The 27,427-nt window shown below is 41.6% G+C and overlaps 1 protein-coding gene across 13 annotated transcripts in view; it reads right to left on the reverse strand.

Annotated features, from left to right (window-relative positions):
* The window catches only part of VWA3B (von Willebrand factor A domain containing 3B), a 224,064-nt gene that overhangs the window by 190,880 nt on the left and 5,757 nt on the right, over positions 1–27,427 (reverse strand). For 11 of the 13 annotated variants that reach the window (XR_002342532.1, XM_021087236.1, XM_021087240.1 and 8 more), the window contains 4 exons: positions 25,781–26,008; positions 13,545–13,639; positions 7,638–7,888; positions 5,547–5,706 (listed from right to left, as the gene is read on the reverse strand). Coding sequence is in view for 12 of the 13 variants with exons in the window: in XM_021087236.1 (XP_020942895.1) it covers positions 5,547–5,706; positions 7,638–7,888; positions 13,545–13,639; positions 25,781–25,976 (702 nt within the window). In the remaining variant the exon portion in view is untranslated. The remainder of the gene's footprint in view (positions 1–5,546; positions 5,707–7,637; positions 7,889–13,544; positions 13,640–25,780; positions 26,009–27,427) is intronic. The other 2 variants (XM_021087241.1, XM_021087242.1) reach the window with 1 other exon arrangement.

A 27,427-nucleotide genomic window follows, 5' to 3' on the forward strand; every position in this document is an offset into this window, starting at 1 on the left:
CCCTCAAGATTTCATCAAACTAGGAACTGCTGTAGCCAGCAGTGAGTCAGGATTTCCTCTCCTTCATGAAGGCTATGGAGTATTCGCTATTCATCAAAGTCCTTACTCAGCTTCTTAGCTGCCTACATTGTTAACTCTCAGTTATCCTTGCTCCAGATTTCCTAGGACATGCTTTCCCAGAAACCAGCTAGCCCACCACCATCTGCACAGGGCTTTCTGCCTCTCCTTTCTGCTCCCGTAACAACATTTGGAAAAACAAAGTTGATAAATACGCTACCTACCATTATCACACTCTGCCCCTGCCAAATTGACAAAACGTCTTTTAAAGCAAAATGGACTTGTGGCTGTCTGCTATTTGGGATGACAAGTTAACATAAACTGTGAATTCTTGTTATCATGCCCAGTTTACCAATGAAGAAACTGAGGTCTGGACGGGTTAACTGACCTGGGCAGGCAGCCAGTGAACCCAGCCTGCCTGACCCCAGGAGCTTCTGCCCTTGCTTTCTCAACCACTGTGCTCTGTTGGTTCACCATGGCAAGGCCAGTCCAAAGGTGTAAGAGATGATCAGGAATCCTAGGACTGTGAAGGTAAGATCACGTGACAAGAAGGTGGCCAGGGACAGGCGCTGCTGTTTTAGTTCCTTGGCCCCCACACCATCTAAGGCTCCTACACCTGATGCTACTACCACTGCCTGAAAGTTGGGTCCAGGAAGGAGGTGGTCTGGCTCAAGGGAATTATCCCCATGGAACTCCATACCCCTTAACCAGCACCTCTGAGCTCCTTGAGGCCAAGGGGGACTGAAGCAGCTTCCTCAGTGAGCAGCATTGTCCTAATGCTGATTTGTGCTGAATTTGATAACATCAAACAGTAAATATTTGGGTTCTATGCCGCTATTTTTCCACGAGTCCAAAACTCTTGCTACTTTATCCTACATAAAACCAGTGGAGCCTTTATGTTTTCACTTGAAATGTTTCATTCTGTCCAAACCACGGGCTCTGCAGCTCCCCCAGTAACCTACACCTACCCAGCCAAGGAGGCCTCCCTATATTCCCAGCCATGAATCTGGGGCAAAAACCAGACTGGAGCAGACGCTTCCATCCTGCTTGCACTCTGCTTGGCCTGTCAGAAGCCCCCAGGCCTTTGGGCATAAACCCCCCCACTCTGGAGTTCCTGTCGTGGCTCAGTGGTTAACAAACCCAACTTGTAACAGTGAGGTTGTGGGTTCAATCCCTCACCTTGCTTAGTGGGTCAAGGATCCAGCATTGCCGTGAGCTGTGGTGTAGGTCAGAAACGCGGCTCAGATCTGGTGTTGCTGTGGCTATGGTGTAGGCCGGCAGCTGTAGCTCTGATTCAAACCCTAGCCTGGGAACCTCCATATGCCGCAGGTGGGACCCTCAAAAGACCAAAGACCAAAAATAAATAAATAAATAAAAATCCCCACTCTGCAAGGAAGCAAACATGAAAGTCAACCAGAACAGCAGTGAGAGGTTCAGCAAAATCCTATCTTGTCCTTCGTATAACTTTGATCATTACAACAGCTTTGAGCAAGTCCAGACCTTGAATCAAACTTTCAGGTCCTTCCTGTACCTCTGGTTTCCCTTTCCTGGTTCAGCCCATTTTGAGCTTCTGAACCCTCTACCATGGCAGTGACGGCCCCTGGCTACTGGGCAGCTCCCTTCTCAGATCCATCCTAAACCCTTGACCACCACCAACTGGGCTTCAGGGTCCTTGTCCCCACCCACCATCCCCATCACAGCCATACCAGGCTCAGCAAATTCACCCACCTGGTCTCATGTAGACCACTTCACTTCAATTCAAAAAACCTCTCAAATCTGTACCATAGCTTGGGGATGGAATCTCTTGGGCCCACACCTAAGACCCAACCTCCAGATTATCAACACCATGTCCTTTCTATCCCCTCAGTGTTCAACAAACACTTATCGAGCCCATGCTAGGCACTACCATTGCTAGGGACACAGAGATGAAAAGATGCAATGCCTGACCCACAGCAAAAAAATGAAATGCCACGGGTGTGATTGATGTGGCCAGTCCTTCAGCTCACCCTCCAGCAGTGAAGGTTCCTGGTGGAATCACGTGGGTCTGTCTCTAATTCACCCACTTAGTCTGCCAGTGAAAATGGCTCTTTAGAAAAGTAAACAAGGAGTTCCTGTCGTGGCTCAGTGGTTAACGAATCCGAAGGAACCATGAGGTTGAGGGTTTGATCCCTGGCCTTGCTCAGTGGGTTAAGGATCCGGCGTTGCTGTGAGCTGTGGTGTAGGTTGCAGACGTGGCTTGGATCCCATGTTGCTGTGGCTCTGGTGTAGGCAGGTAGCTACAGCTCCGATTCGACCCCTAGCCTGGGAACCTCCATATGCCGTGGGAGCGGCCCAAGAAAATGGCAAAAAGACAAAAAAAAAAAAAAAAAAAAAGTAAACAAGGAGTTCCCATCATGGCCCAATGGAAACAAATCTGACTATTATCCAAGAGGACTAGGGTTCAATCCCTGGTCTCACTCAGTGGGTTAAGGATCCAGTGTTGCCATGAGCTATGGTGTAGGTCACAGATGTGGCTCAGATCCTGAGTTGCTATGGCTGTGGCGTAGTCCGGCCGCTACAGTTCCTATTCAACCCCTAGCTTGAAAACCTCCATATGCCATGGGTGCGGCCCTAAGAAGACAACAAATAAAAACATTTTTTAAAAATAAAAAAGCAAACAAATTTGTGCCTATCAGGCACACAGACGACAGGCTGAGGGAACGCAAAGAGAAATACAGGTTCCTCTGCCAGCAGAAGGCAGGCCCGTCTCTTATAGGGAGCCAGGAAACAGGGCTTTGGATAAATAGCCTTCTCTGTCCTCAAGACTGTCCCACCCTGGATCAGCAGGTCTTCCAGGGTCTCCTGGCATGACACCCCTCCTCATAAAGACCAGGGAAGCTACGACTTCCAAAAACATGTCCTGGGACCAGAGGATACTGCAGTGCAGAAACCCTGTGCCAGACAACACGCCTGGGCTCTGAGCACAATGCCAGCCCTCTAAACATTTCCTCAGAAGGCCACAGGCCACCCTCCCCTTTCACAGAACACACCAGTAACCCTTCCATCCATAGTGCTCTTCACGTGCCCTGATGAGAGCCATGATTTAAACAGACCCACACTCTGCCCGGGCTCTTCCTGAACCCAAAGGTTCATCTTCTCTTCCCCCAGGTCTATCTCCCTGGCCCTCCGGTGGTCCCAAAGGCCAATCCTGGAGGAAGCCAGCAGCCTCTGGGCCTCCTCCTTCACCATAACCAAGTGCCCCGTCAGCCCCTCCTGTTCACGTGGAAGTGGCACAAAACCCCAACTTCCCTGTCAGTCTTTGGACACAGACAGCACCCATTTTCCTGGTTCGTGTCAGGAGTCACCCACTCTTGGAGGAGATGTGAACTCAAGGCAGGTTATCATGGTCAGGAAAAGCCTGGTGCTTTAGATCTACTGTTCGCAATGTTCCTTAAGCCTTAAATCTCTTCTTTTCATAGCAGACTGCAGCTACTTGGAACAACTGGAAACTCAGTGGTGTGGACATGAGAGGCACAGCGCAGAGGAGCAGATCTTTCTGGGAACCCAAGCCCCTCCCCCCCCCAACTCCAAACTACTCCACATAAAACACAGTGCGTGGCATTTTATATATGAGGCAGGTGCATTTGCTCATGTTTTCCTGGGGCCATGCCCAGATAGAGGCTCTAGGTAGAAAACACAGTGCTCCGAATATGTTTCACATTTGTCATGGCCCAGAGACTCTTCTCAAGAATTTTCAAGTGGCATCTGAGCAGTGCCTGTAAAGCTTCTTTCTTGGTTCTTCTGATTCCATAAAATTTCCTTGGAACTCACTAAATTGTTACATATTTCCTGGGCTGGGGAAAAGCCCAGAGAAAGAGAAGGCCAAACCAAAGGGACGTAAAACAGAAAGCCAAGGTCACCAGGAGATCCTGCAGTCAGGTCAGGTTGCCAGAGTCAGCTATGACCAGGGTAGACAGGTGAACAAAGAAAGAGAACACACACACACAAACACACACACACACACACACATGTCAAAGAGCCTGTGAAATATTCCATTTCTTGAATGCTTATTACAATGTCCAGACATTTGAAATTTTACAGATGTTAAAACAAACTTGAAAGGCCAAAGAACAAAGTAGCCTGTATTTTGTTCTTCTTTAATGGGAATCATTTGTTTCTCTGGCTTTGTGATGATAAACAGTATGTTTCCAATTTCCAACCATCACCCTCAGTATCAATAAACACAGTCTGGTGACCACTGGGGACTATCCTTTCAAGGTGCCAGCACATGGCTTCCTTGCCCAAGAAAGGACTTCTTAATGCAGCAGAGGAAAGCTTGAAATCTATAGAATCCCTGGGCTTACAGAGTGGAAGAGACAATGAAGTATTAATTAAGTAATTAGTAAGGATTACTTAAGCATCGATATCCAAAGGAAAGCAGACCTATCCCCACTGAGCTGAGGTGGCCTGAGGACCTCATGTGCCCACAGCACTTAAGGGTCCCACTATTAGAGTCACTCACAAAAACACACACCCTTGTGGCTAAAAGAGACATAAAACACCACCATTTAACCACTTCTTCCAGGTAAAGTCTTATTTCCCAAAGGTCCCCATCCAAATGCAGGTGCAAATGCATTTGCATTCAAGAACAGATGCCGGGAGTTCCCGCTGTGGCTCAGTGCAAATGAACTCGACAAGTATCCATGAGGATTCAGGTTCCATTCCCAGCCTCACTCAGTGGGTTAAGGATCCAGCATTGCTGTGAGCTGTGGTATAGGTCACAGATGAGGCTGGGATCTGGCATGGCTGTGGGCTGTGGTGCAGGCCTACAGCTGTAGCTCTGACTGGACCCCAGCCTGGGAACTTCCACATGACACAGCCCTTAAAAAATAAAAAGGAACGGATACTGCACCAGCTTGGATACACTTCATTTGTGAAGCAGAGGACCTGGGAAAGATCAGAGCATGGACACTAGGGGAACCCTATTTCCTCATCTTTGGGGTTCTAAGGGGAGTCTTCCAACCTCTCCTCTCCATAAAAGATGGATTTCTCTAATTCTCAGGAGAGCAGGAGCTCAACTGAGGAGGCCTTTGAGACACACAGCCATGGGCTCATTCCCTTCCTCTTTCGAGGTTCAGGGGCCATGGGCAGCTCATGGCTCTCCTGGCAGCCATTTAACAGGGGTCTGCCCAGCGGCCCTAATCACCCCCAGGGGAGCCCAGCCAGGCTCAGGGGGTGGAGTCTCATTTTGGTTGGTCCTGCTCTGCCGTCACCAAAGCAGCCCTTTGGATCCTCACGTGACCTCTGCCACCTATTTCTCAGCTGGCTCCAAATTCAGAGGTGAAGAGGATTAAGACTGCTAGGGCTCTTGAATGCCAACAATGTGGTCTCTGTGGGATGCAGCCTGAAGGGCCCAGCTCCGCTGGAAGCCAGTGAGAGGATACTAAGCGTGAAGGAGCGAGCATGAGGCCACCTTTGAGACCTGGCACAGGACACAGATATGCACTTACGGTTGTGTCTTTCCCAGCTTCCAGCAGAGCATCCAGACAGCCGGCCTGGCTCGGAGGCAGCTCAAAAGGCCACTTCTCAAGCCAACTGATGGCAGCAGCTATGGACTGTGCCGTCACAGGAACAGCATTTTCCTGCCATTTCACAGGCTCCTGGGAAGCCCTGAAAAGAAAGGCAGTGATCAATGGAGCCGCCAGCCCTCAGCCTCACGGTACGAGCAACAAGATGCCCACCTTTCTCAGAGCTGAGACAAAGAAGACACAGCTCCTGGCCCTCTGACAGTTACCAAGAAAAGAGGCAAGCTGTTTAAGACAGGTTTTCCAGGCACCATGACAGACCTTCCATAAGCTGTACTGACTGGGAAAAACAATGGTACAAGAGAAATCTTAAATCTCGAAAATTCAAACATTAACAAGTGCATTAAAATTACTGAGGAAAGTGATCTTCATTAACAGGCAGGTTTAGCAGTTCCTGTCATGGTGCAGTGGTTAACGAATCCGACTAGGAACCCTGAGGTTGTGGGTTCAATCCCTGGCCTTGCTCAGTGGGTTAAGGATCCAGCATTGCTGTGGCTGTGGTATAGGCCAACGGCAGTAGCTCCAATTAGACCCCTAACCTGGAATCCTCCATATGCTGTGCGTGCGGCCCTAAAAAGCGAAAATAAAATAAATAAATAAGTAGGCAGGTTTATGTGGCATTGTCTTCTATGAATAGTAAGTTTATAGAATTCACGGCATTAGGATTTGCAAATCCGCAACAACTTTATCACTGTGAAGTTTTATTTCTAATTCTTTTATTACATTGTTTTCATTATTTGGAAAGATTCCTGTCAATGACCTTTTCTGGACCAAAACAGTATTGTTTTGAGTTCAGCAGAGCATGTTGGTAAATCCTGGGAAATTTTTATTAAATTATTTAGCTTGGGCTTGGAAATGGAATAGAATGCCCTGAAAAACAAGAACCACTTGAATTTATCTCTGTGTTTATAACTGAACGAATTATATGAATCATACATGAATGTGTAATTCTAAGAATTATGTGAATCAAGACCTGAATGAATCAGCCTGATTTGTCCCTCGGCGCCTCTCCCCCACCCCCAGAAGCAGAGGCTCCCTCACCTCTGTGTCACCTCCTTGTGGCCCTCTGTGTGGAGAATCTGGCTGAGTGACATAGACACTACAGCACACATTTCCCAGAAAGCTAGAGCACTGCAGACATAATACTTAATTCCTTCCATAACAGACCTATGACAGAAACAGGAACCCGGGATAGGACACAATTCAGCAGCATCCTCAAAGAGGTCATCTGTTTAGCTGAAAATATTTTACTCAGAAAAGAAAAACTCAGAGGTCTCTCATGGCTCAGTAGGTTAAGGATCCAACATGGCCATCGCAGTGGTTTGGGTCGCTGCTTTGGGGTGGGTTCAATCCCTGGCCCAGGAACTTACACATGCCAGGGACATGGCCAGAAAGAAAGAAAGAAAGAGTCAGTTACGTAGCTGCCCCTCTTATCCAGATGTTTTCTGTCACAGAGGGGCAGCACTGTTCCACATGAGGAGTCGGCACTGAAGTCCAAATTCTCCCGAGTCCAAGAATCTGTAAATAATTGATTGTGAAAACCCTGAAGTACGGGAAATTCTATAAAGCCAGCCACCTGTTGCTCTGATTAAAGGGGGTCATCTTACATGGGAATTCAATTTGAGCTGCAAACTCAGTCTGAAAAACAGTGAAATTTGTGACATTGGAACTCATGATCAAACCTAAAGATGAAAATACATGAAGGCATTTTATAGCCTTAAATATAAGGCCAGTATAATTCATATTCTTATATTTTGACCTTGCCCTACATTGAAGAAAAGAATGTCTTAAATCTCTTCTAACTTGAAAACTAAGATGCCATATGCAAAGCAGATAAAAGTTTTCAAGATTAACTCACTGTGGGTTTCCTGTTGGAATGATATATTCTGGGAAATTACAACATAATAGCACCTCCTCCCCAGAGAGCTAACTGTGTTAGTTATGCTACTTAACTCCAAATATGTGAAAATTACTTATGAAGTGTTAGGGACATACTCCTTTCCTATGGGAACTCACCATATGATATTGAACTTGGCTATGTAAGCCACCTGTTCCTTGAGGACCATGATTAGAGCATCTCTGCACAGATCAAGCTCCTCCTCCAGCATGCCACCAAAATCCAGCACTATAGTGATGCTCTGTTCCACAATGACACCAAAAACCTGCCGGCTTTTGCTGGTGAGCCAGTCCATCCGCTGCTTGTAGCTCTCCACAGCTTGTGTTAAATGTTCCACATACTGATAGATCAGCTCTGATCTGGCTGTCAGCTTAATGAAAATAGAAGTCACAAAATAAAATAAAGAACAGCACACCAAAAGAAGTCACTTGCACCACAGTGACAATAGGGCCCACTCAGTCACAGCCTTTGCTCAAGAACCGTGCATTAATAACAATTTTGTAGATGATCCTTCAAACCCCATGTAATCCAGGAGGAAGTGTTCCCTTCTTTCAACTGAAAAACCCTTGGATAATTCCCTGCTGAAGGAAAGATGATAATGAAATCTACTCAAAATACAGCACTCTTTTTTTTAAAAAAAAAATGTGTTTCCAGATTGTGTTTAATCTTTCTAGTTACAAAATTATTTTTATCCATAAGTTCAGGGGTACATTTAAGAAATTAGGTATAAGAAAAGAGAAGTCAGCAAAGGCAGATGGAAAAAAAATAAGTTTTTTAAGGAACTAGAAAACAATGGACAAACAAAACACAAAGTTAGTACAGGAAGTAAATCATAAAGATCAGAACAGAAATAAATGAAATAGAGATTAAAAAAAAATCAGTGAAACAAAGAGCAGACTCTTTGAAAAGTTAAACAAAACTGATAAACCTCTAGCCAGACTCATCATGAAAAAAGAGAGAGTGCCCAAACCAATAAACTCAGTAATGAAAACCTAAAACAAACACCACAGAAAAAGGATCATATGAGATTACCATGAACAACTATACACCAATAAAATGGACAACCTAGAAGAAATGCACAAACTCCTAGAAATATATGTACAATCTCCCAGAGAAAACCAGGAATCAATAGAAAACATGAACAGACAATTATCCAGTAATTAAAGTCAACCAGTAATATATTAAAAAAAAAAAACAAACGCCTTGAAAACAAAATCTAGAATCAGGTGGTTCCACAGGTGAATTCCATCAAACATTTAGAGAAGAGTTAACATCTATCCTTCTGAAACTATTCCAAAAAACTTGCAGAGGACGAAACACACCAAACTCATTTTACCAAGCCAGCATTAGCCTGATACCAAAACCAGATAAAGATATCACAATAAAAGAAAACTATAGGTAAATATCACTGATGAACATAGATGCAAAAGTCTTCAACAATATATAAGCACACTGAATCCAACAACACATCTAAAGGATCGTTCACCTTTTAAGAAAGAGGGATTTATCCCAGGATGCCAAGATAGTTCAATATCTGTAAATCAATAACTATCATTCACCATATTATAAACTGAAAAATAAAAATCATATCATCTCAATAGATGCAGAAAAAGCTTTTGACAAAAGTTAACATCAATTAATGATAAAAACTCTCCATAGAGTGGGTACAGAGGGAACACAACTCAACATAATAAAAGGCATATATGATAAGCCCATAGCTAACATCATATTCAATGGTAAAAAGCTGAAAGTATTTCCTCTAAAATCAGGAACAAAACAAGGATGCCACTCTTGCCACTTTAATTCAACACAGTATTAGAAGTCCTGGCCACAGAAATCAAACAAGAAAAAAAAAGTAAGAATCCAAACTGGAAAGGAAGAAGTAAAACTGTCACTCTTTGCAGATGACATGATACAATACATAGAAAATCCTAAAGACACCACCAAAAAAACTATTAAAGCTCATCGGTGAACTCAGTGTGGGATACAAAATTAATATTCAGGGAGTTCCCGTCGTGGCGCAGTGGTTAACGAATCCAACTAGGAACCATGAGGTTGCAGGTTCGATCCCTGCCCTTGCTCAGTGGGTTGACGATCCGGCGTTGCCGTGAGCTGTGGTGTAGGTTGCAGACGCGGCTCGGATCCAGAGTTGCTGTGGCTCTGGCGTAGGCCGGTGGCCACAGCTCCAATTCGACCCCTAGCCTGGGAACCTCCATATGCCACGGGAGTGGCCCAAAGAAATAGCAAAAAGACAAAAAAAAAAAATTAATATACAAAAATCTATCAGAGTTCTATATACTAACAATGAACTATCAAAAAGAGAAATTGAAAAGGCCACCCCATTTACCATCACAGCAAAAAGAATAAAATACCTAGGAATAAATCTAAGATGGTAAAAGTAAAAAATTTGTACTTAGAAAACTATAAGACACTGGTAAAGAAATTAAAGGTGACACAAATAGATGGAAAGATATATTGTGTTCATGGAGTGAAAGAATTAATATTGCTAAAATTGCTAAAATAACCATACTACCCAACACAATCTACATATTTAATGTGATCCTTATCAAAACACCAATGGCATTTTTCATGTGACTAGAACAAATAATTCTAAAATTTGCATAGAAACAAAAGACTCTGAATAACCAAAGTGACTTTGAGAAACAAGAACAGAGCTGGAGGAATCATGTTCCTTGATTTCAGACTATACTATAAAGCTATAGCAATCAGAACAGTATTATACTGGCACAAACACACTCACACAGATCATGGAGCAGGACAGACAGCCTAGAAATACACCCATGCATTTATGGTCAATTAATCTATGACAAGAAAGGGAAGAGTATAAAATGGGGGAAAGAGTCTTTCTAATGAGTAGTGCTGGGAAAACTGTACAGCTACATGTACAAGAATGAAATGATAACATTCTCTAACACCACACACAAAAATAAACTCAAAATAGATTAAAAACTTGGAGTTCCGGAGTTCCCGTCATGGTGCAGTGGAAACGAATCCGAGTAGGAACCATGAGGTTGCGGGTTCGACCCCTGGCCTTGCTCAGTGGGTTAAGGATCCAGCGTTGCCATGAGCTGTGGTGTAGGTTGCAGATGCGGCTCAGATCCCACATTGCTGTAGCTCTGGCGTAGGCCAGTGGCTATGGCTCGGATTCGACCCCTAGCCTGGGAACCTCCATATGCCACAGGAGCGGCCCAGGAAATGGCAAAAAGACCAAAAAAACAAAAGATTAAAAACTTAAGTGTAATTCTAGAAACCATAAAACTCCTAGAAGAAAACAAGGGCAGAACAGCCTTTGACATAAATCAGGCAATGTTCTTTTGTATCTATCTCCTGAGGCAAAGGAAATAAAAGTAAAAATAAACAAATGGGACCTAATTAAACTTAAAAGCTTTTGCACAGCATATGAAACCGCCAACGAAATGAAAAGATAACCTTCTGAATGGAAGAAAATATTTGCAAGTGATATGACCCATAAAGGGCTAACATCCAAAACATAAACAGCTTATATAATTCAATTTCAAAAAAAAAAAAAACCCAATTGAAAAAAATGGGCAGACCTAAATAGACCTCTTTTCCAAAGAAGACACACAGATGGTCAACAGGCAAATGAAAAGATGCTCAACATCACTAATCATCAGAGAAATGCAAATCAAAACCACAATATCACCCCACACCTGTTAGAATGGCTACCATCAAAAAGACCATAAAGAACAAATATTGCTGAAGATGTGGAGAAAGGGGGACCTTTGTTCACTTATTGGGAATGTAAATTGGTACAGCCACTGTGAAAAACAGTATGGAAATTCTTCAAAAATCTAAAAATAGAAGTAGTACATGATCCAGCAATTCTCTTGGGTATATATCCAAAGAAAATAAAAACACTAATCGTAAGGGTACATGCACCTCAATGTTCATAGCAGCATTACTTAAAACAGCCAAGATATGGAAGCGTCCCAAGTATCCTTTAACAGATGAATGGATAAAAAAGATACAGTGTGTATACACAATGGACTATTACCCAGCCATAAAAAAGAATGAAAATTTGCCATTTGCAACAACATGGATGGATCTGAAGAGTATTATGCTTAGGGCTATTTCACTGTCAGGCAAAGACAAATATTGTATGTAATCACTGATGCATGGAACCTAAAAAATAAAACAAATCAATGAATACAACCAAAAAATGCATCTGAATTATATGTGAATCTGGTGTTGAATTGCATCATTGCACAAATGATATCAAATCTAGATAAAATTAAGACAGTCCAAGACAGTCCGGGGAATATTGGGAGAAAAAAAATAGGTAGAAGAAAAGAGAGATTGGCAAAGGAAGATAATTGAAAAAAAATCATACTGAAACATCTGCCTAAGTACAACATGCCAAAAATATTTCTGAAAAACCTTCTAAACAGGCCAGCACACCTGGCACATCTCACCCCTGTGACCCATTCTTCCGCTCATGGCCTTTGTCCTGTGAGGCCAAGCTCCCCTCTACCTGGATCACTTGATCACCAACTACTGCCACCAACACTCTAGGGGCTGCCCCAAAAGGTGACACACTAATAAAGCATGATTCACACAGGTCAAGCACAATCATGCAAGGCCTTTCAGAGTGTAGGGAGGCAGAAGACATACAAAATGAGTAAGAAAAAATGTTGCCCTATTCCATGAAGAATCAAAATTTAAAATATATGGCACTTTTTTAAAAAACAGTAACAATCCTCATAACACTCCTCAACACCTAAATGGTTAAGAAATTGCATCTTCTGAACACACCCTGTAATTCTACATGTTCATGCCTTAGCTCAAGCTGGCCCCTCTGCCTTAAGCTCCTTTTATTCTCAACCCCCTGTATCTTTCAAGCTTATTCATGAAGCACTAACATCACTTTCTGCTCTTTTCCATGGTCCTTAAGGATGGATTCTAACTCCCTGGCCAGAGTGCATGGCACGTACTACAAATCTGTACGTAAGAAACCAGGGTGGGACCGTGTCGCAGGGGCTATGGGGGTAGAATTAGATGGCAAAAAAAGATATTTTCAACAATTCTGCATTGATTTTAAGCTAGTTCAGATAAAAAAATACATGCAGTACACCAAACTCAAGATTCCATGGATATTATTAGGATATTATTAGGACCAAGCTAAGTACAAAAATAATGCAATTTTTTTTTTTTAAATATTAAGAAGCAGGTGTTCCCATTGTGGTGTAACGGAAACAAATCTGACTAGGAACCATTAGGTTGTGGGTTCAACCCCTGGCCTCAGTCAGTGGGTTAAGGACCCGGCGTTGCCGTGAGCTGTGGTGCAGATCACAGACACGGCTCAGATATGGTGTTGCTGTGGCTGTGGCATAGGCTGGCAGCAACAGCTCCGATTAGACCCCTAGCCTGGGAACCTCCACATGCCATGAGTGCAGGACAAAAGACAAAAAAAAAAGGACAAAAGACAAAAAGGACAAAAGACAAAAAAAAAAAAAAAAAGAGTAACAATCCAGGTGGTACATGGCTGTACAGTGACATGTACAAGTATCCATTAAAGCAACATGATGGGATGTGTGTCTCTGGAAGTTCCATGTGGTGGCCAGGGTGCATGGCCTCAAAAGTTATGGGGGCACAAGAATCATGAGTTGAACTGCTGGGAATGAAGGGCCCCAGGAAGAGGGGCCACTTGCTCTCTGGGCCCTACTACCTGCATCAGCAGCCCTCTAGGGCATGTCAGGGAACAGCAGCTTGCAATGGCCTTTCAGCTGACCTCTGTCATACTGCTATTTCAAAACTTTTCCAGGCAAAATAAAGTGTTGATATGCCAAGGTTTTCACCCGCATCTCTGTACTGATCTCTAATGAGCTAAGGGCTTCCCTCCCCAGTTCCTTGGCAGTGACTCTCCTCACTCTTCACACTGTCAGGAGAAATCTTCCCGTCCTACTAAGGCCTTGGCCCCGCTGCCTCTGGGTGCAGACCTCAGCAGCAAGTCACAGGACCTAGCCATCGAGGGAACTCCAACTTACATTGTATGCTCTGCCATCTTCGGTTCTGTAGATCCGTGGAAATAGGCCATCTGCATAGCGGGAAGACACAAGTCTCCCCAGAGAAGTCACATAATCTGCATGTTTATACAGAAAAACAGTCAAAACGGTGCATTACCAACACTGATTTTTTTATTTCAAAATGCTTTTCTCTGGAGTTCCCGTCGTGGCACAGTGGTTAACGAATCCGACTAGGAACCATGAGGTTGCGGGTTCGGTCCCTGCACTTGCTCAGTAGGTTAACGATCTGGCGTTGCCGTGAGCTGTGGTGTAGGTTGCAGACGCGGCTCGGATCCTGCGTTGCTGTGGCTCTGGCGTAGGCCGGCAGCTACAGCTCCGATTCGACCCCTGGCCTGGGAACCTCCATATGCCGCAGGAGCGACCCAAAGAAATAGCAAAAAGACAAAAAAAAAAAAAAAATGCTTTTCTCTGACATCCAATTATATCCCCAGGGAAAGCAACAATCCATGATGCTTGGTATTCTGTTCTAGATAATGAAGGATTTCTAGATGCTATGATACATGTGGCTATTTATGACATGTGTAATCCTTCAATACATGAATGAATGGAAGGAAAAACAGGGTTTGTTTCTTGATTTCCTGGTTCTTTTGTCCAGAATGCTTAAGGCAGAGGTTAAAAAGAGGACATAAAAATTGTGCTTAATTCTAGAAATTTTCTTAATTTATTAATTTTATTTGGAACTTGGACTTAGATTTCTGAATTTTAAAAATTAAACTTAGGTATTGTTCTCTCAAGTGGGGGCTTGTGAATAAAGGAGATGAAGCAAGTAGCTAACAGAGCCAGAATTCCCATACAGAAGGTTAAAACTACTTTCTTCTCAGAGCATATGCTCAGCTGTTTAACCTCCATCCCACAAACGCTCACTGAGCACCCACTACGTGCTAGGCACAGTGCTTACACAACAGGAATATGATGCTTCCTGAAACACATGCCAATTCCTTCACAGAACTAACAGAAGGTTTCAAGGACTAATTTACCTCTTGGCAGGAGAGGGATGAGGTAAGGCCTTACGGAGATGTTTTTACTGTGATGATTATTTTATTGGTGCTGTTGTTATTACTAAGTCCCAGTGGTGGTGGAGAGAATGGTAGTACTCCTGGATCTGACACTGCCTTTCCTCTACCTTTCTAGGGAGAGAGGATAACTGCCTACTCAGGAAAGGGAAAAAGGGCAAGGCTGCATTTTACAGGACAGGCTTGGTCCGAAATCACCAAGAATAATAAAATTTACAAGTCCTAAAGTTCAATGTTCATAACAGTAAAGAGCAAAGAATGGATATTTGAATTCCATCAGCAATAACCTCACTCGATAAACTTCTCAAACTCTGAAATCTTCATTTCCAAGATTTCAGCATCTTGATTGACATTTACAGAGCAACTTCAAATCACCGGCAACATTCTCTCTTTACCTACAACGTTTCTCTGGAGTCAGGAGAAAGAGCTGTTTTTTGAGAATTGAAGGAGATGACTTTATGTAAGGCTCTATAAGCTATATTGCCAATTAAAATCAAGGCACTGTGAATTCTGCATCTGAAAATGATAAAGTAGATTTTACTGGCTAACTCTCACACAGAAAAAAAATTATAAACTCTGGACAGAATATAAATATAGCTACTTGGAAGTTCTCTTGTGTTGCAGTGGGTTAAGGATCCAACACTGTCACTGCAGTGGCTGGGTCGCCACTGTGGCATGAGATCGATCTCTGGCTGGGGCCGTGGGCATGGCCAAAAAAATAGCTGCTTGGAGACACTAGAAAGCAATCTAGAACAGGCAGAAACTAGAGTAGTATTAATTCCTGAAAGAAGGAGACTGGTGAGATTTGCATTTAACAAGGGAGACAGAGTCAGAAGTTGAGCCCAACCAAGTTAACTGCTTAAGAATCAGCTCTCCACCCACCAACTGAAAAATAGAAGCACACTGCAGAATATCCATGCAATTCATCTCCTGACATTGTTTGGCCACAAAGTGAATGACATTCTGGTGCACACTACAACACAGATGAATCTTAAAAATAATCATGTTAAGGGAAAGAAGTCAGTCACAAAACACCACATATTATTTGACTCCATTTATATGAGACGTTCAGAACAGGTAAATCTGTAAAAAAAGAAAGTAGATGGCTTTGGGCTGGGGGCTGATTGGCAGGAAGAACAGTTAAGAAGTATGTGGTTTCTGGAGCTCCCGTCATGGCACAGCGGAAACAAATGCAACTAGGAACCATGAGGTTCTGGGTTCGATCCCTGGCCTTGCTCAGTGGGTTAAGGATCCGGTGCTGCTGTGAGCTATGGTGTAGGTCACAGCCATGGCTCAGATCTCTGGTTGCTGCACCTGTGGCATAGGACCGAAGCTGTAGCTCTGATTAGACCTCAGCCTGGAACCTCCATATGCTGTGGGTGTGATCCTAAAAAGCAAAAAAAAAAAAAAAAAAGAAGTATATGGTTTCTTTCTGAGGTGATGAAAATGTTCTAAAGCTGACTGTGGTTACACCTATCTATGAATATACTAAAAAATATTCAATTATACACTTTATTATTTATTTATTTATTTGTCTTGTTAGAGCCACACCCACGGCATATGGGGGTTCCCAGGCTAGGGGTCGAATCAGAGCTGTAGCTGCCAGCCTACACCACAGACACAACACGGGATCCAAGCTAAGTCTGCACACTACACCACAGCCACAGCAATGCCAGATCCTTAACCCACTGAGCGAGGCCCGGAATCAAACCCGCATCCTAAAGGATACCAGTCAGATTGATTGCATCTGAGCCATGATAGGAACTCCCAATTGGACACTTTAAATGTTATTTTTCAAAAAGTAGATATGAGAATCTAGCTGTGTTCTATTGGAACAAAAAAAGAAATGTGCAAAAATGTAAAACAATGCCACTCTTAGAGTTCCCATCATGGCTCAGCAGTTAGCAAACCCGACTAGCATCTACGAGGACGAGATTTCGATTATTCCTGGCCTGGCTCAGTGGGTTAAGGATCCAGCGTTGCGGTAAACTGTGGTATAGGTCACAGATGAGGCTGGATCCCGCATTGCTGTGGCTATAGCATAGGCTGGCAGCTACAGCTCCAATTGGATCTCTAGCCTGGGAATCTCCATATGCCACAGGTGCAGCCCTAGAAAGACAAAAAGACAAAACAAACAAACAAACAAACAAACAAAAAAACCCACAATGCCCATCTTCTCACTAACATTTTTGTTTTAGAAAATATATTTTTTCTTAAAATGTTATCAACATATAATTAGTTATTTTTAAATGAATTAATACAGATTTTAAAGGTTTTCGTTTTAACATTCAATATGATAAATATCAAAATATATAAGAAGTACAAATTCTTATGAGACTAAAACGACATGATATGAAAGTATATAAAAGATGTAATGAATTCAATAAAGAAACATCAGAGTAAAAATATTTATAGAGCAATAATAGGTAATCAATTTTAATGATAGTGGTTTTCTCATCAGAAATCATGGAGGGCAGAAAGAAGTGGCACAATGCCTTTTAAACACTAAAAGAAAAGAACTGTCAACCCCATTATATCTTCTTCAAGAATGAAAAATAAATAAATAAATTGTCAAAGAAACTGGAAAAAAAAAATGTTGCCAGCAGAGCTATTCTTAAGGAATAAATAAATAAAGTTCTAAAAATAGGACAGAGATGATAAAAGAAAGAACCCTGATACATCAGGAAGAAAGAAGACAGTAAGCGAAAATGTGGTAGACTTCTTGAGTTTTCTAAGTTGCTTGATGGTTAAATAAAAAATTATATATAGTACAGTCTAATGAGAGTCTCAGTGTATGAAGAGAAGCAAATATGCAATGGCATTTCAACATAGGAAGGATAATCTTTTATTTATTTTTTATTTTTTTAATTTTTTTTTTGTCTTTTTTGTCTTTTGTTGTTGTTGTTGTTGCTATTTCTTGGGCCCCCGCGGCATATGGAGGTTCCCAGGCTAGGGGTTGAATCGGAGCTGTAGCCACCGGCCTACGCCAGAGCCACAGCAACGCAGGATCCAAGCCGCGTCTGCAACCTACACCACAGCTCACGGCAACGCCGGATCGTTAACCCACTGAGCAAGGGCAGGGACCGAACCCGCAACCTCATGGTTCCTAGTCAGATTCGTTAACCACTGCGCCACGACGGGAACTCCAGGAAGGATAATCTTTTAAATAAAAGATGCTCAAGAAATTGGATATCCATAGTCCAAAAAAAAAAAAAAAAAAAAAAAACCTTCTACAGAAACTAACTTAAATTGATCACAGGCTAAACGTAAAACTTCCAGGAAAAATTGGGAGAAAAACTCTGAGGCCTAGCAAGATCTGTAAAAGAAAAAATAAATAAATTGAGCCTCATTACTTGTGCACTGAGATACTCTGTTAAGAGGATAGAAAAACAAGCTACAGACTAAGAGAATATATCTGTGAACCATGTGTGTGATAAAGGACTCAAATCTAAAATATGTAATGAGCTCCAAAACCACAACATATAAAACACTAATCTGATTAGAAAACAGAAGATATGAAGAAACACTTACTTTGCCAAAGATGATACACAGCAAATTAGAACATGAAAAGCTGTTCTATAAAACTAGGCATTAGGGAAACACAGATTAAAACCACAATGAAATATCACTACATAACTGTTGGAACAGCTAAAATTGTAAATGGTGACAAGACCAAAGGTTGGTACCAGGAAGAAAAACTGTATCCCTCACATATTACTGATGTGAGTAGTACAACCACTCTGGAAAACAGTCTGGCAATTTTTTTTTAACAAAAAAAAATAAAGAAGGAAATATGCACTTAACACACCACCTAGCAATTGCATTCTTGGGCACTTATCCCAGTGAAATGAAAATTTATGTTCATATAAAAACCTGTAAACAATTGTTTATAGCAGTTTATAATTGTTTATAAACAATATTATATTTATTTGTAATATCCCCAAACAGGAAACAACCCAGATGTCTTTTAATGGGTAACTGTTTAAACAAACAGTATACATCCATACCATGGAATACTACTCTATAATAAAAAGAAACAAAACATTGATAGATACATGCAGCAACTTCGATGAATCTCAAAGAAATAATAAAAAGTGGGGGAAAAAAGCCAATCCCCATGTGGAATATCCAGGTTTATTCAGCACTGGTGCAGGCTCAAAGGAGTCACCTCCAGACTCTGAGCACCAGGTCTTCATTCTGGGTAGCTTTTACACAATACAGACTTCCAGGTCTTGTTTTTCCCACACAAGCAGCGCACACACACCCCTTCCTGGAGCAGACAGTGTTCCTGCCTAAGAAGCTGAGTAAGCAAGATTACAAAAACAAAACTCATAAGTAATGCTTGGAGCATGGCTAGCAGAGCTGCTAGAAAGGACATAAGGCACATAGTTGTTTCAGGATTACAAGAAGGGTGGTACGGGGCAAGCAGAGCTGCTGCCAGGCACATAGCTGCCTCCTCAGCTGGGGTGGAGGGGGGTGTTTCTCTAGTTAAAACTCTTACTTCACCCAAAGGTCATATACTATATGATTGTATATATATAAACATTCTCTAAATGAGAAAATTACAGAGCTAGAAAACCGACTGATGGAGTGCCCTTTGTGGCTCAGCGGTTAATGAACCTGACTAGGATCCACGAGGATGCAGGTTTGATCCCTGGCTTCGTTCAGTAGGTTAAGGATCCAGGTTAAGGATCCACCTTTGCCGAGAGCTGTGGTGTAAATCACAGGTATACTTCAGATCTGGTGGTGCTGTGGCTGTGGTGTAGGCTGGCAGCTTCAGTTCCAATTCGACCCCTAGCCTGGGAACCTCCATATGCTGTGGGTGCGACCCTAAAAAAAAAAACCAGACTACTGGTTGCCAGGATTAAAGGTGTTGGGCCACAGGGTGTCTGTATGACTATAAAGGGTAACCACAAGGGAGATAAACAGTTCTGTATCTAGATTGTGGTGGTGGTTACATAAATCTATACAAGAAATAAAATTATGTTGAATTAGTCACACATGGTGTACCAATGTCAAATTCCTGGACTTGATATTATACTATGATTTTATAAAATATAACCATTAGGGAAATTGTGTGAAGGTATGTGGGATCTGTCTATATTATTTTTCCAAATTCCTGTGAATATATCACTTCAGAATAAAAAATATAAGTCAACCAGAGTTACCACCATGGTACAGTGAGTTAAGAATCTGACTGCACACTATTTGCAATAGCCAAGACATGGAAACAACCTAAATGTCCATCGACAGAGGAGTGGATCAAGAAGATGTGGTACTTATACACAGTGGAATATTACTCAGCCATTAAAAGAACGAAATACCAGCATTTTTAGCAACATGGATGGGCCTAGAAATTATCATGCTAAGTGAAGTCAGCCATATAACGAGACACCAATATCAGATGCTTTCACTGACATGTGGAATCTGAAAAAAGGACAGAATGAACTTCTTTGCAGAACAGATACTGACTCACAGACTTTGAAAAACTTATGGTTTCCAAAGGAGACAGTTTGGGAGGTGGGGGATGCGCTGGGGTTGTGGGATGGAAATCCTATAAAATTGGATTGTGATGATCATTGTACAACTATAAATATAATAAATTCATTGAGTAATAATAAAACAAAAAGAATCTGATTGCAGTGGCTCAGGTTGCTGTGCTAGTACAAGCTCAATTCCCAGCCCGGAAGAGTGGGTTAAGGCATAGCCACAGCTGTGGCTGCAGCTCAGATTTAATCCCTGGCCGGGAACTTCCATATGCCACAGGTGCTGCCATTAAAAATAAATTAATTAATTAAATAAATAAATAAAAGTAGTTCCCATCGTGGCTCAGCAGCAAATCCAAATAGCATCCATGAGGACGCAGGTTTAATCCCTGGCCTCACTCAGTGGGTTAAGGATCTGGCGTTGCCATGAGCTGTGGTGTAGGTTGCAGATGCAGCTCAGATTCAGCATTGCTGTGGCTGTGGTGTAGGCTGGCAGCTACAGCTCCAGTTGGACTCCTAGCCTGGGAATCTCCATATGCCACAGGTGTGGCCCTAAAAAGACAAAAAGACCAAAACAAAACAAAACAAAAAAATATTTAAAGGAGTTCCCACTGTGGCCCAACAGGATCAGTGGCAAATCTGCTGTGCCAGGACACAGGTTTAATCCCTGGCCCAATACAGTGGGTTAAAGTATCCAGTGCTGCAGCTGTGGCATAGGTCCCAACTGCTGTGGCTCAGATCTGATCTCTGACCCAGGACTGCCATATGCCATGAGGCAGCCAAAAATAAATACACACACACACACACACACACACACACACACACACACACATACACGTCAAACAATCATCCCCAAAAAAAGAGAAAATTAAATAAAGACAATATCAGATAAACAAAAGCTGAGACAAATCTGTCACCAGCAGACCTGCACTGCACCACAAGAAATGCTTAAAAGAAATTCTTTAGGAACAGATACCAGATACTTTGAATCTTATAGCAAGAAGGAATGCTATAAATAGTAAACATGTGGATTTTAAGATGCTATTTTTTTCTCAATTTTTAAAATGACAAATGACTTTTTAAAAACAATAAATACAACATTGTACTGTGAGATTTATGATATACATAAAAATAAAATATATTAAAACAATAACACCAAAGGCAGGAGTGGGGGTAACTGAAGTTATATTGTTTAAGACTCTTAGATTTTACATGAAGTAATACAAAGCTAACTTTTACCAGCATGTGGCAAGTTAAGGATACAGTCACTAGAGTAACCACTGAAAATATAATGCAAAAAGGTATACTTAAAAATCCTATTGAAATTTAAATGGAAAATAAAAGTGGAATTAAATGAAATACAAAAGTATTCAATGGTCCCCAAAGAGCACAGGAACAGAGAAACAGGGGAAAGAAAATGGAAAACAAATAGTAAAATGGTAAACCTGAATCTAACTATGTCAAGTATTACAATAAACTTAGAGAACCAATTTACAACTAAAAGACAGACATTGTGAGACTGGGTTGAAGGAGCACTCTTTAAAGACAGAGAGTACAAATAGCTTGAAAATGAAAGTATAAACATACATGCCATGTAAAAATGAAGTATAATGAAGCTGCAGTGGTTACATTAATATTAAACAAAGTAAATATCAAAACAAGGACTACCAACTGAGATAAAGATGGACATTTCAAAATTATTAAAATTTGCCAATTCATCAGAAAGATATAACAATCTTACATGTGTATGCATTTAGAATTTCAAACAACATGAACAAAACTGATAGAACTAAAGGGGAGAATGGACCAAAAAAAAAATCACTAAAAACAGAAAGCATCTCTAAAATACTCTCAAGTATCTTCATCTAATTAACATTTATAAATACCACCTAACAACTCCAGAATACACATTTTTTTCATGTGTGAATCAAGTGTGTATGAAATGTGCAGTAAAATACATGCTGGGCCATAAGACAAATGTCAGTTAATTTCAAGAGACTAAAATCTTACAGGCGATGTTATCTGATCTCAATAGAATTAAATTAGAGGAGTTCCCGTCGTGGCGCAGTGGTTAACGAATCCGACTAGGAACCATGAGGTTGCGGGTTCGGTCCCTGCCCTTGCTCAGTGGGTTAACGATCCGGCGTTGCCGTGAGCTGTGGTGTAGGTTGCAGACGCGGCTTGGATCCTGCGTTGCTGTGGCTCTGGCGTAGGTTGGTGGCTACAGCTCCGATTCGACCCCTAGCCTGGGAACCTCCATATGCCGCGGGAGCGGCCCAAGAAATAGCAACAACAACAACAACAACAAAAAAGACAATAAATAAATAAATAAATAAAAGACAAAAAAAAAAAAAAAAAGGAAGAATTAAGTTAGAAATTCAACAATAAAAAAGATATCCTAGGGAGTTCCCATTGTGATCCAGCAGAAAAGAATCTGCCTAGTATCTATGAGGACGTGGGTTCAATCCCTGGCCTCAATGGCATTGCTGTGAGCTGTGGTGTAGGTTGCAAACACAGCTCAGATCTGGCGTTGCTGTGGCTGTTGCATAGGCCGGCCACTATAGCTCCAATTTGATCTCTAGCCTGGGAACTTACATATGCTGCAGGTGTGACTCCCCCCCAAAAAAAGATATCCTTAAAATTCCTAAAATATTTGGAAAGTAAGCAATACATTTCTTGAAGATTATGAATCTAAAAAATATTTTAAACTCAATAATAATGAAAGAGCTCCTTGAAAAAGACACATGCACCCATATGTCCACTGATGCACTATTCACAATAGCCAAGACATGGAAACAACCTAAATGTCCATCAACAGATGTATGGTATATATACATAACGGAATGCTACTCAGCCATAAAAAAGAACAAAATTATGCCATTTGCAGCAACATGGATGCAACTAGAGACTCCCATACTAAGTGAAATAAGTCAGTAAGACAAATACCATATGAGATCACTTATACCTGGAATCTAACATACGACACAAATGAACGTTTCCACAGAAAAGAAACCCATGGACTTGGAAGACAGACTTGTGGTTGCAAAGGGGGAGGGAGTGGGATGGACTGGTAATCTGGGGCTAATAGATGCAAACTATTGCATTTGGAATGAATAAGCAATGAGATCCTGCTGTATAGCACAAGGAACTATGTCTAGTCACTTGTAGCACGGAGCATGGTGGAGGATGATGTGAGAAAATGTGTCTATATATGTATGTATGACTGGGTCACTTTGCTGTACAGAACACTGTAAACCAACTATAATGGAAAAAATAAAAACTATTTAAAAAAGATAAATAGGTACTAGGGATGTAACATACAACATGATGACTATAGTTAACACTGCTGTATGGCACATTTGAAAGTTGCTGAGATAGTAAATCCTAAGAATTCTCATTACACCCATGCACACAAAAATTTTTTTCTTTTTTTATATCTATATGAGGTGATGGAGCTAAACTTGTGATAACCATTTCACAAGTATGTAAGTCAAATCATTATGCTGTATACCTTACGTGTATCCAGTGCTATATGTCAATTATATATCAATAAAGTTAGAAAAATAAAATTTAAAATAATAATAATGAAAAAACTATCAATATTTATGCAATTCCGCCAAAGCAATGCTTGGGGGAATACTTATAATTTTAAATACTTATAAGAGAAGAGAAGAAAGGGCTTATAATTAATTACCTAAGTTTCTACTTTAAAAGTTAGAAAAAGAGGAGTTCCCGTAGTGGCGCAGTGGTTAACGAATCCAACTAGGAACCATGAGGTTGTGGGTTCGGTCCCTGCCCTTGCTCAGTGGGTTAACAGCGTTGCCGTGAGCTGTGGTGTAAGTTGCAGACGTGGCTCGGATCCCGCGTTGCTGTGGCTCTGGCGTAGGCCAGTGGCTACAGCTCCGATTGGACCTCTAGCCTGGGAACCTCCATATGCCACGGAGGCGGCCCAAGAAATAGCAAAAAGACAAAAAAAAAAAAAAAAAAGTTAGAAAAAGAAATGTAAGTTAAACTCTAAATAGAAGAAAATAAATAATAGAGATCAAAGCAGATATCAATGAAACAGAAAACAAATAGGTAAAAAATCAACAACCCCAAAATTTGATTATTTGAAAAGAGCGATGATACACACCCCCCGCAACAAAACCTGTCGAGAAAAAAGTGGGAGACAACACAAATTATCAATATCAGAAATGAAAGAATGAACATCCCTACAGATTCTATAAGCATTAAAATGTGGAGAATATTATGAACGATGTTTTGCCAATATATTAGAAAAGAGTCATGAAATGGTAAACTCCTTGAAAAACACAACTTTGCAAAACTGGCATGATGAAACAGAAAATCTGAATAGTTCTGTGTCTAATTTCTTGTCAAATTTCTCCTACAAACTCTAGGCTCAAATTAGTTTCAGAGAGAACTAGTGAGTTCTATCAAACATTTAAAGATGAAATAGTGCCAATCACATAAAAATACCACCAGAACACAAAGGAGAATACTTCTAAATCATTTTGTGAGGCCAGCCTAATCCTGGTGCCAAAGCCTAACAAGGACATTAAAAGAAAATTTTAGAACAATATCCTTCATGATCTTAAAATGGAAAAATCCCTGACAAAAATACAAAGCATTGCTATTTTGCTAATATTAATAACAGAATTATAATAATTTGAAATATGAGATAAAACTGCTTTCAGTTTGTCTCTTTATATAGGAATCCCATAGACTCTGACTCTGGCAGACCCCCACTCAAAAGGCATTTAGATAGTACAGGGCCAGCTGTACCAGCCCTACGGAAGGATAACTAAGAAAGCCCAGCCTGAGCCCTGAAGAGCAAGGCCTTGCCATTAGGATGGCCTCCAGATGGGTCTGTAACAACCACATTCCCAGACCTTCCTCAGCACCAGCATGGAACAAAGCTGCCAAGGGAACTGGTGAGAAATCTGACAAACACAGTATGAATGGCTACTCAATAAATATCCTTAATTGATTGATTGATTAACTCACAAATTCAGAGTAATATCCTAGTAATGGAAATTGCCCTGACTGAAGGAAGGAGTGCTTCCCTCAGTGGGGTGTTACTAAAATGTGGGACAGGACAGTCCCGCTGGGTGAACAATCACACACAGGAAGAGAGTCGGCAGCCCTGGTCCCCAGGCCTGTATTTGAGAAGCAACCCAAGTGAACATGTCATTAAAACAAACAAACCCTTACCCTCACACCTTTCTGTACTCCCTGTTCGAGGGCAATATGCCTGGGATTTGAAAATCAGCACTTTAACCAAAACATTTAGAAAAAACTGGACTATTAACACAGGCAGGCCACAAAAGGAAACAGAACACAGCTATTGTCCTAATCAATCACCTCCAAAAGGGGTCTGCACTTCTCAGGGGATGAATAAGACATTTGTGGAGTCCGTGGGGTATAACTTCTATTGATTTTTTATATCATCTTTAAAAGAAAGAATGAAATTAATCATTACTAATATTTAATATGTGGGTTGATGACTGTACATCTACATAACACACGTCTACTGAGGGTTCACACGTAAACCTTTTTTACCCCTAGGGATGTGAGATCAAAACAAACACAGCAACCTGTGATTTTGAGGGGTCTTCATAACTGAGGCTGCCTCCTCAAAGGCTCAAGGGCAGTGTGCTGGATGGGTTTTCTAGCCAGCATTGTTTTGTGAGTATTATACCTTCACAATGGGGGAATCCAATCTGTGACAAAATCTGTTTCAAGGTCAATTTGTTGCTCTTAAGTCCATGCAGCTGAAGCCATTCCTCGGAGGAGATGAGACTCTGCTTAGCCAAGTCTGCCTGGGTATTGCTCAGTCTCTCCTCCTTGTGCAGCTGCTGCTCAGAGATGGTGGAAGATGAGCCTTGTAGCGCCATCTCTGAATTAGGATCTAAGTCACAGGGACCTCCTGTAAGGGCAAGTATCAAAATCAGACTTCCTGTTAACTTAGAAACAACCTAACATCAACAGAGAATTGGTTTAATATAAACTACAGCACAACCATGAAGTGGAATTCTATTAGGTAAAAATTATGATACAAATGGGCATTTGTTGGTAAATATCTACACATATGGCTAAAAGATATCCTTAAAATTCAATGTCCACATGTACATACCCATATAGACACAGAAAAACAGCTAGAAAGATATATGCCAATTTTACAGTAGTTTTCTCTGCATGGTGGGAATATGTATGGTTTTTGCCTTTTCTATATTGTTTAAATCTTTGCATTATTTAAACACTTCTAAGGAATTCTCCTGTGGTGCAGCAGGTTAAGGATCCAATACTATCACTGCAGCCCTTCGGGTGGCCGCTGTGGCGCAGGTTTGATCCCTGGCCCAGGAACTTTCACATGCTGTGGGCGTGCACAAAAAACAAACAAACAAAAAATCTAAAACGAGATTTAATTTTTTATAATCAGAAAAATACAAAATTCTTCCATTTCAGAAAATAAACATTCAGGAGTTCCTGTCATGGCGCAGTGGTTAACAAATCTGACTAGGAACCATGAGGTTGCGGGTTCAATCCCTGGCCTTGCTCAGTGGGTTAAGGATCCGGCATTGCCGTGAGCTGTGGTGTAGGTTGCCGATGCGGCTTGGATCCCGCGTTGCTGTGGCTCTGGCGTAGGCCAGTGGCTATAGCTCCAATTCGACCTCTCGCCTGGGAACCTCCATGTGCCACGGGAGCGGCCCTAGAAAAGGCAAAAAGACCAAAAAAAAAGAAGGAAAAAAAAAGAAAAGAAAATAAACATTCACCCCTAAACCGTCATTATTCATCCATATTCCAATTATAATCTCATTTGACCTTTCTCTTCTAAAGAGGATAAAGAAGATAAAACCCTGAGAGGAAACACACATTTTCTCAGGTCAAGTGGCAGCTGGGAGCTGGGGAGCAACATGGTGGGGACCAGACCACGGCTCAGCCCAGCTAGAATACAAGGACTCATCTTCCAATATTTCAATTTCTGGGACTTTACTCAAAAGATGTACTTAAACGAAAGATGTACTTAAACGTTCTGGCTCATGTAGCCAGCTGTTCTGGGACGGACTAGACGCAAGGCAATATGACACAAGGCAATATGCAACATACTAAACTTATCCAGACCTGTCTAAATATAGCTCATGTACACAGAGGAAAGGAGGAGCTGGACTGAAATGCAACCTTAACCCACTCAGCCCAACTTCAGACAGGGCCTGGTAACTTGGAGAAAGAGTAAAAAGCTCTGCTTCCCTCTGTATCTAGAATGTGCAAAGCATGTGTGGTCCTTGGGATGTAACATTTTTCAACAATGGAAAAACTCCCTTCTCCCATTCCTAAAACTCTAACC

This window comes from Sus scrofa, chromosome 3, assembly GCF_000003025.6.
Source record: "Sus scrofa isolate TJ Tabasco breed Duroc chromosome 3, Sscrofa11.1, whole genome shotgun sequence".
NCBI classification, from domain to species: Eukaryota; Metazoa; Chordata; class Mammalia; order Artiodactyla; family Suidae; genus Sus; species Sus scrofa.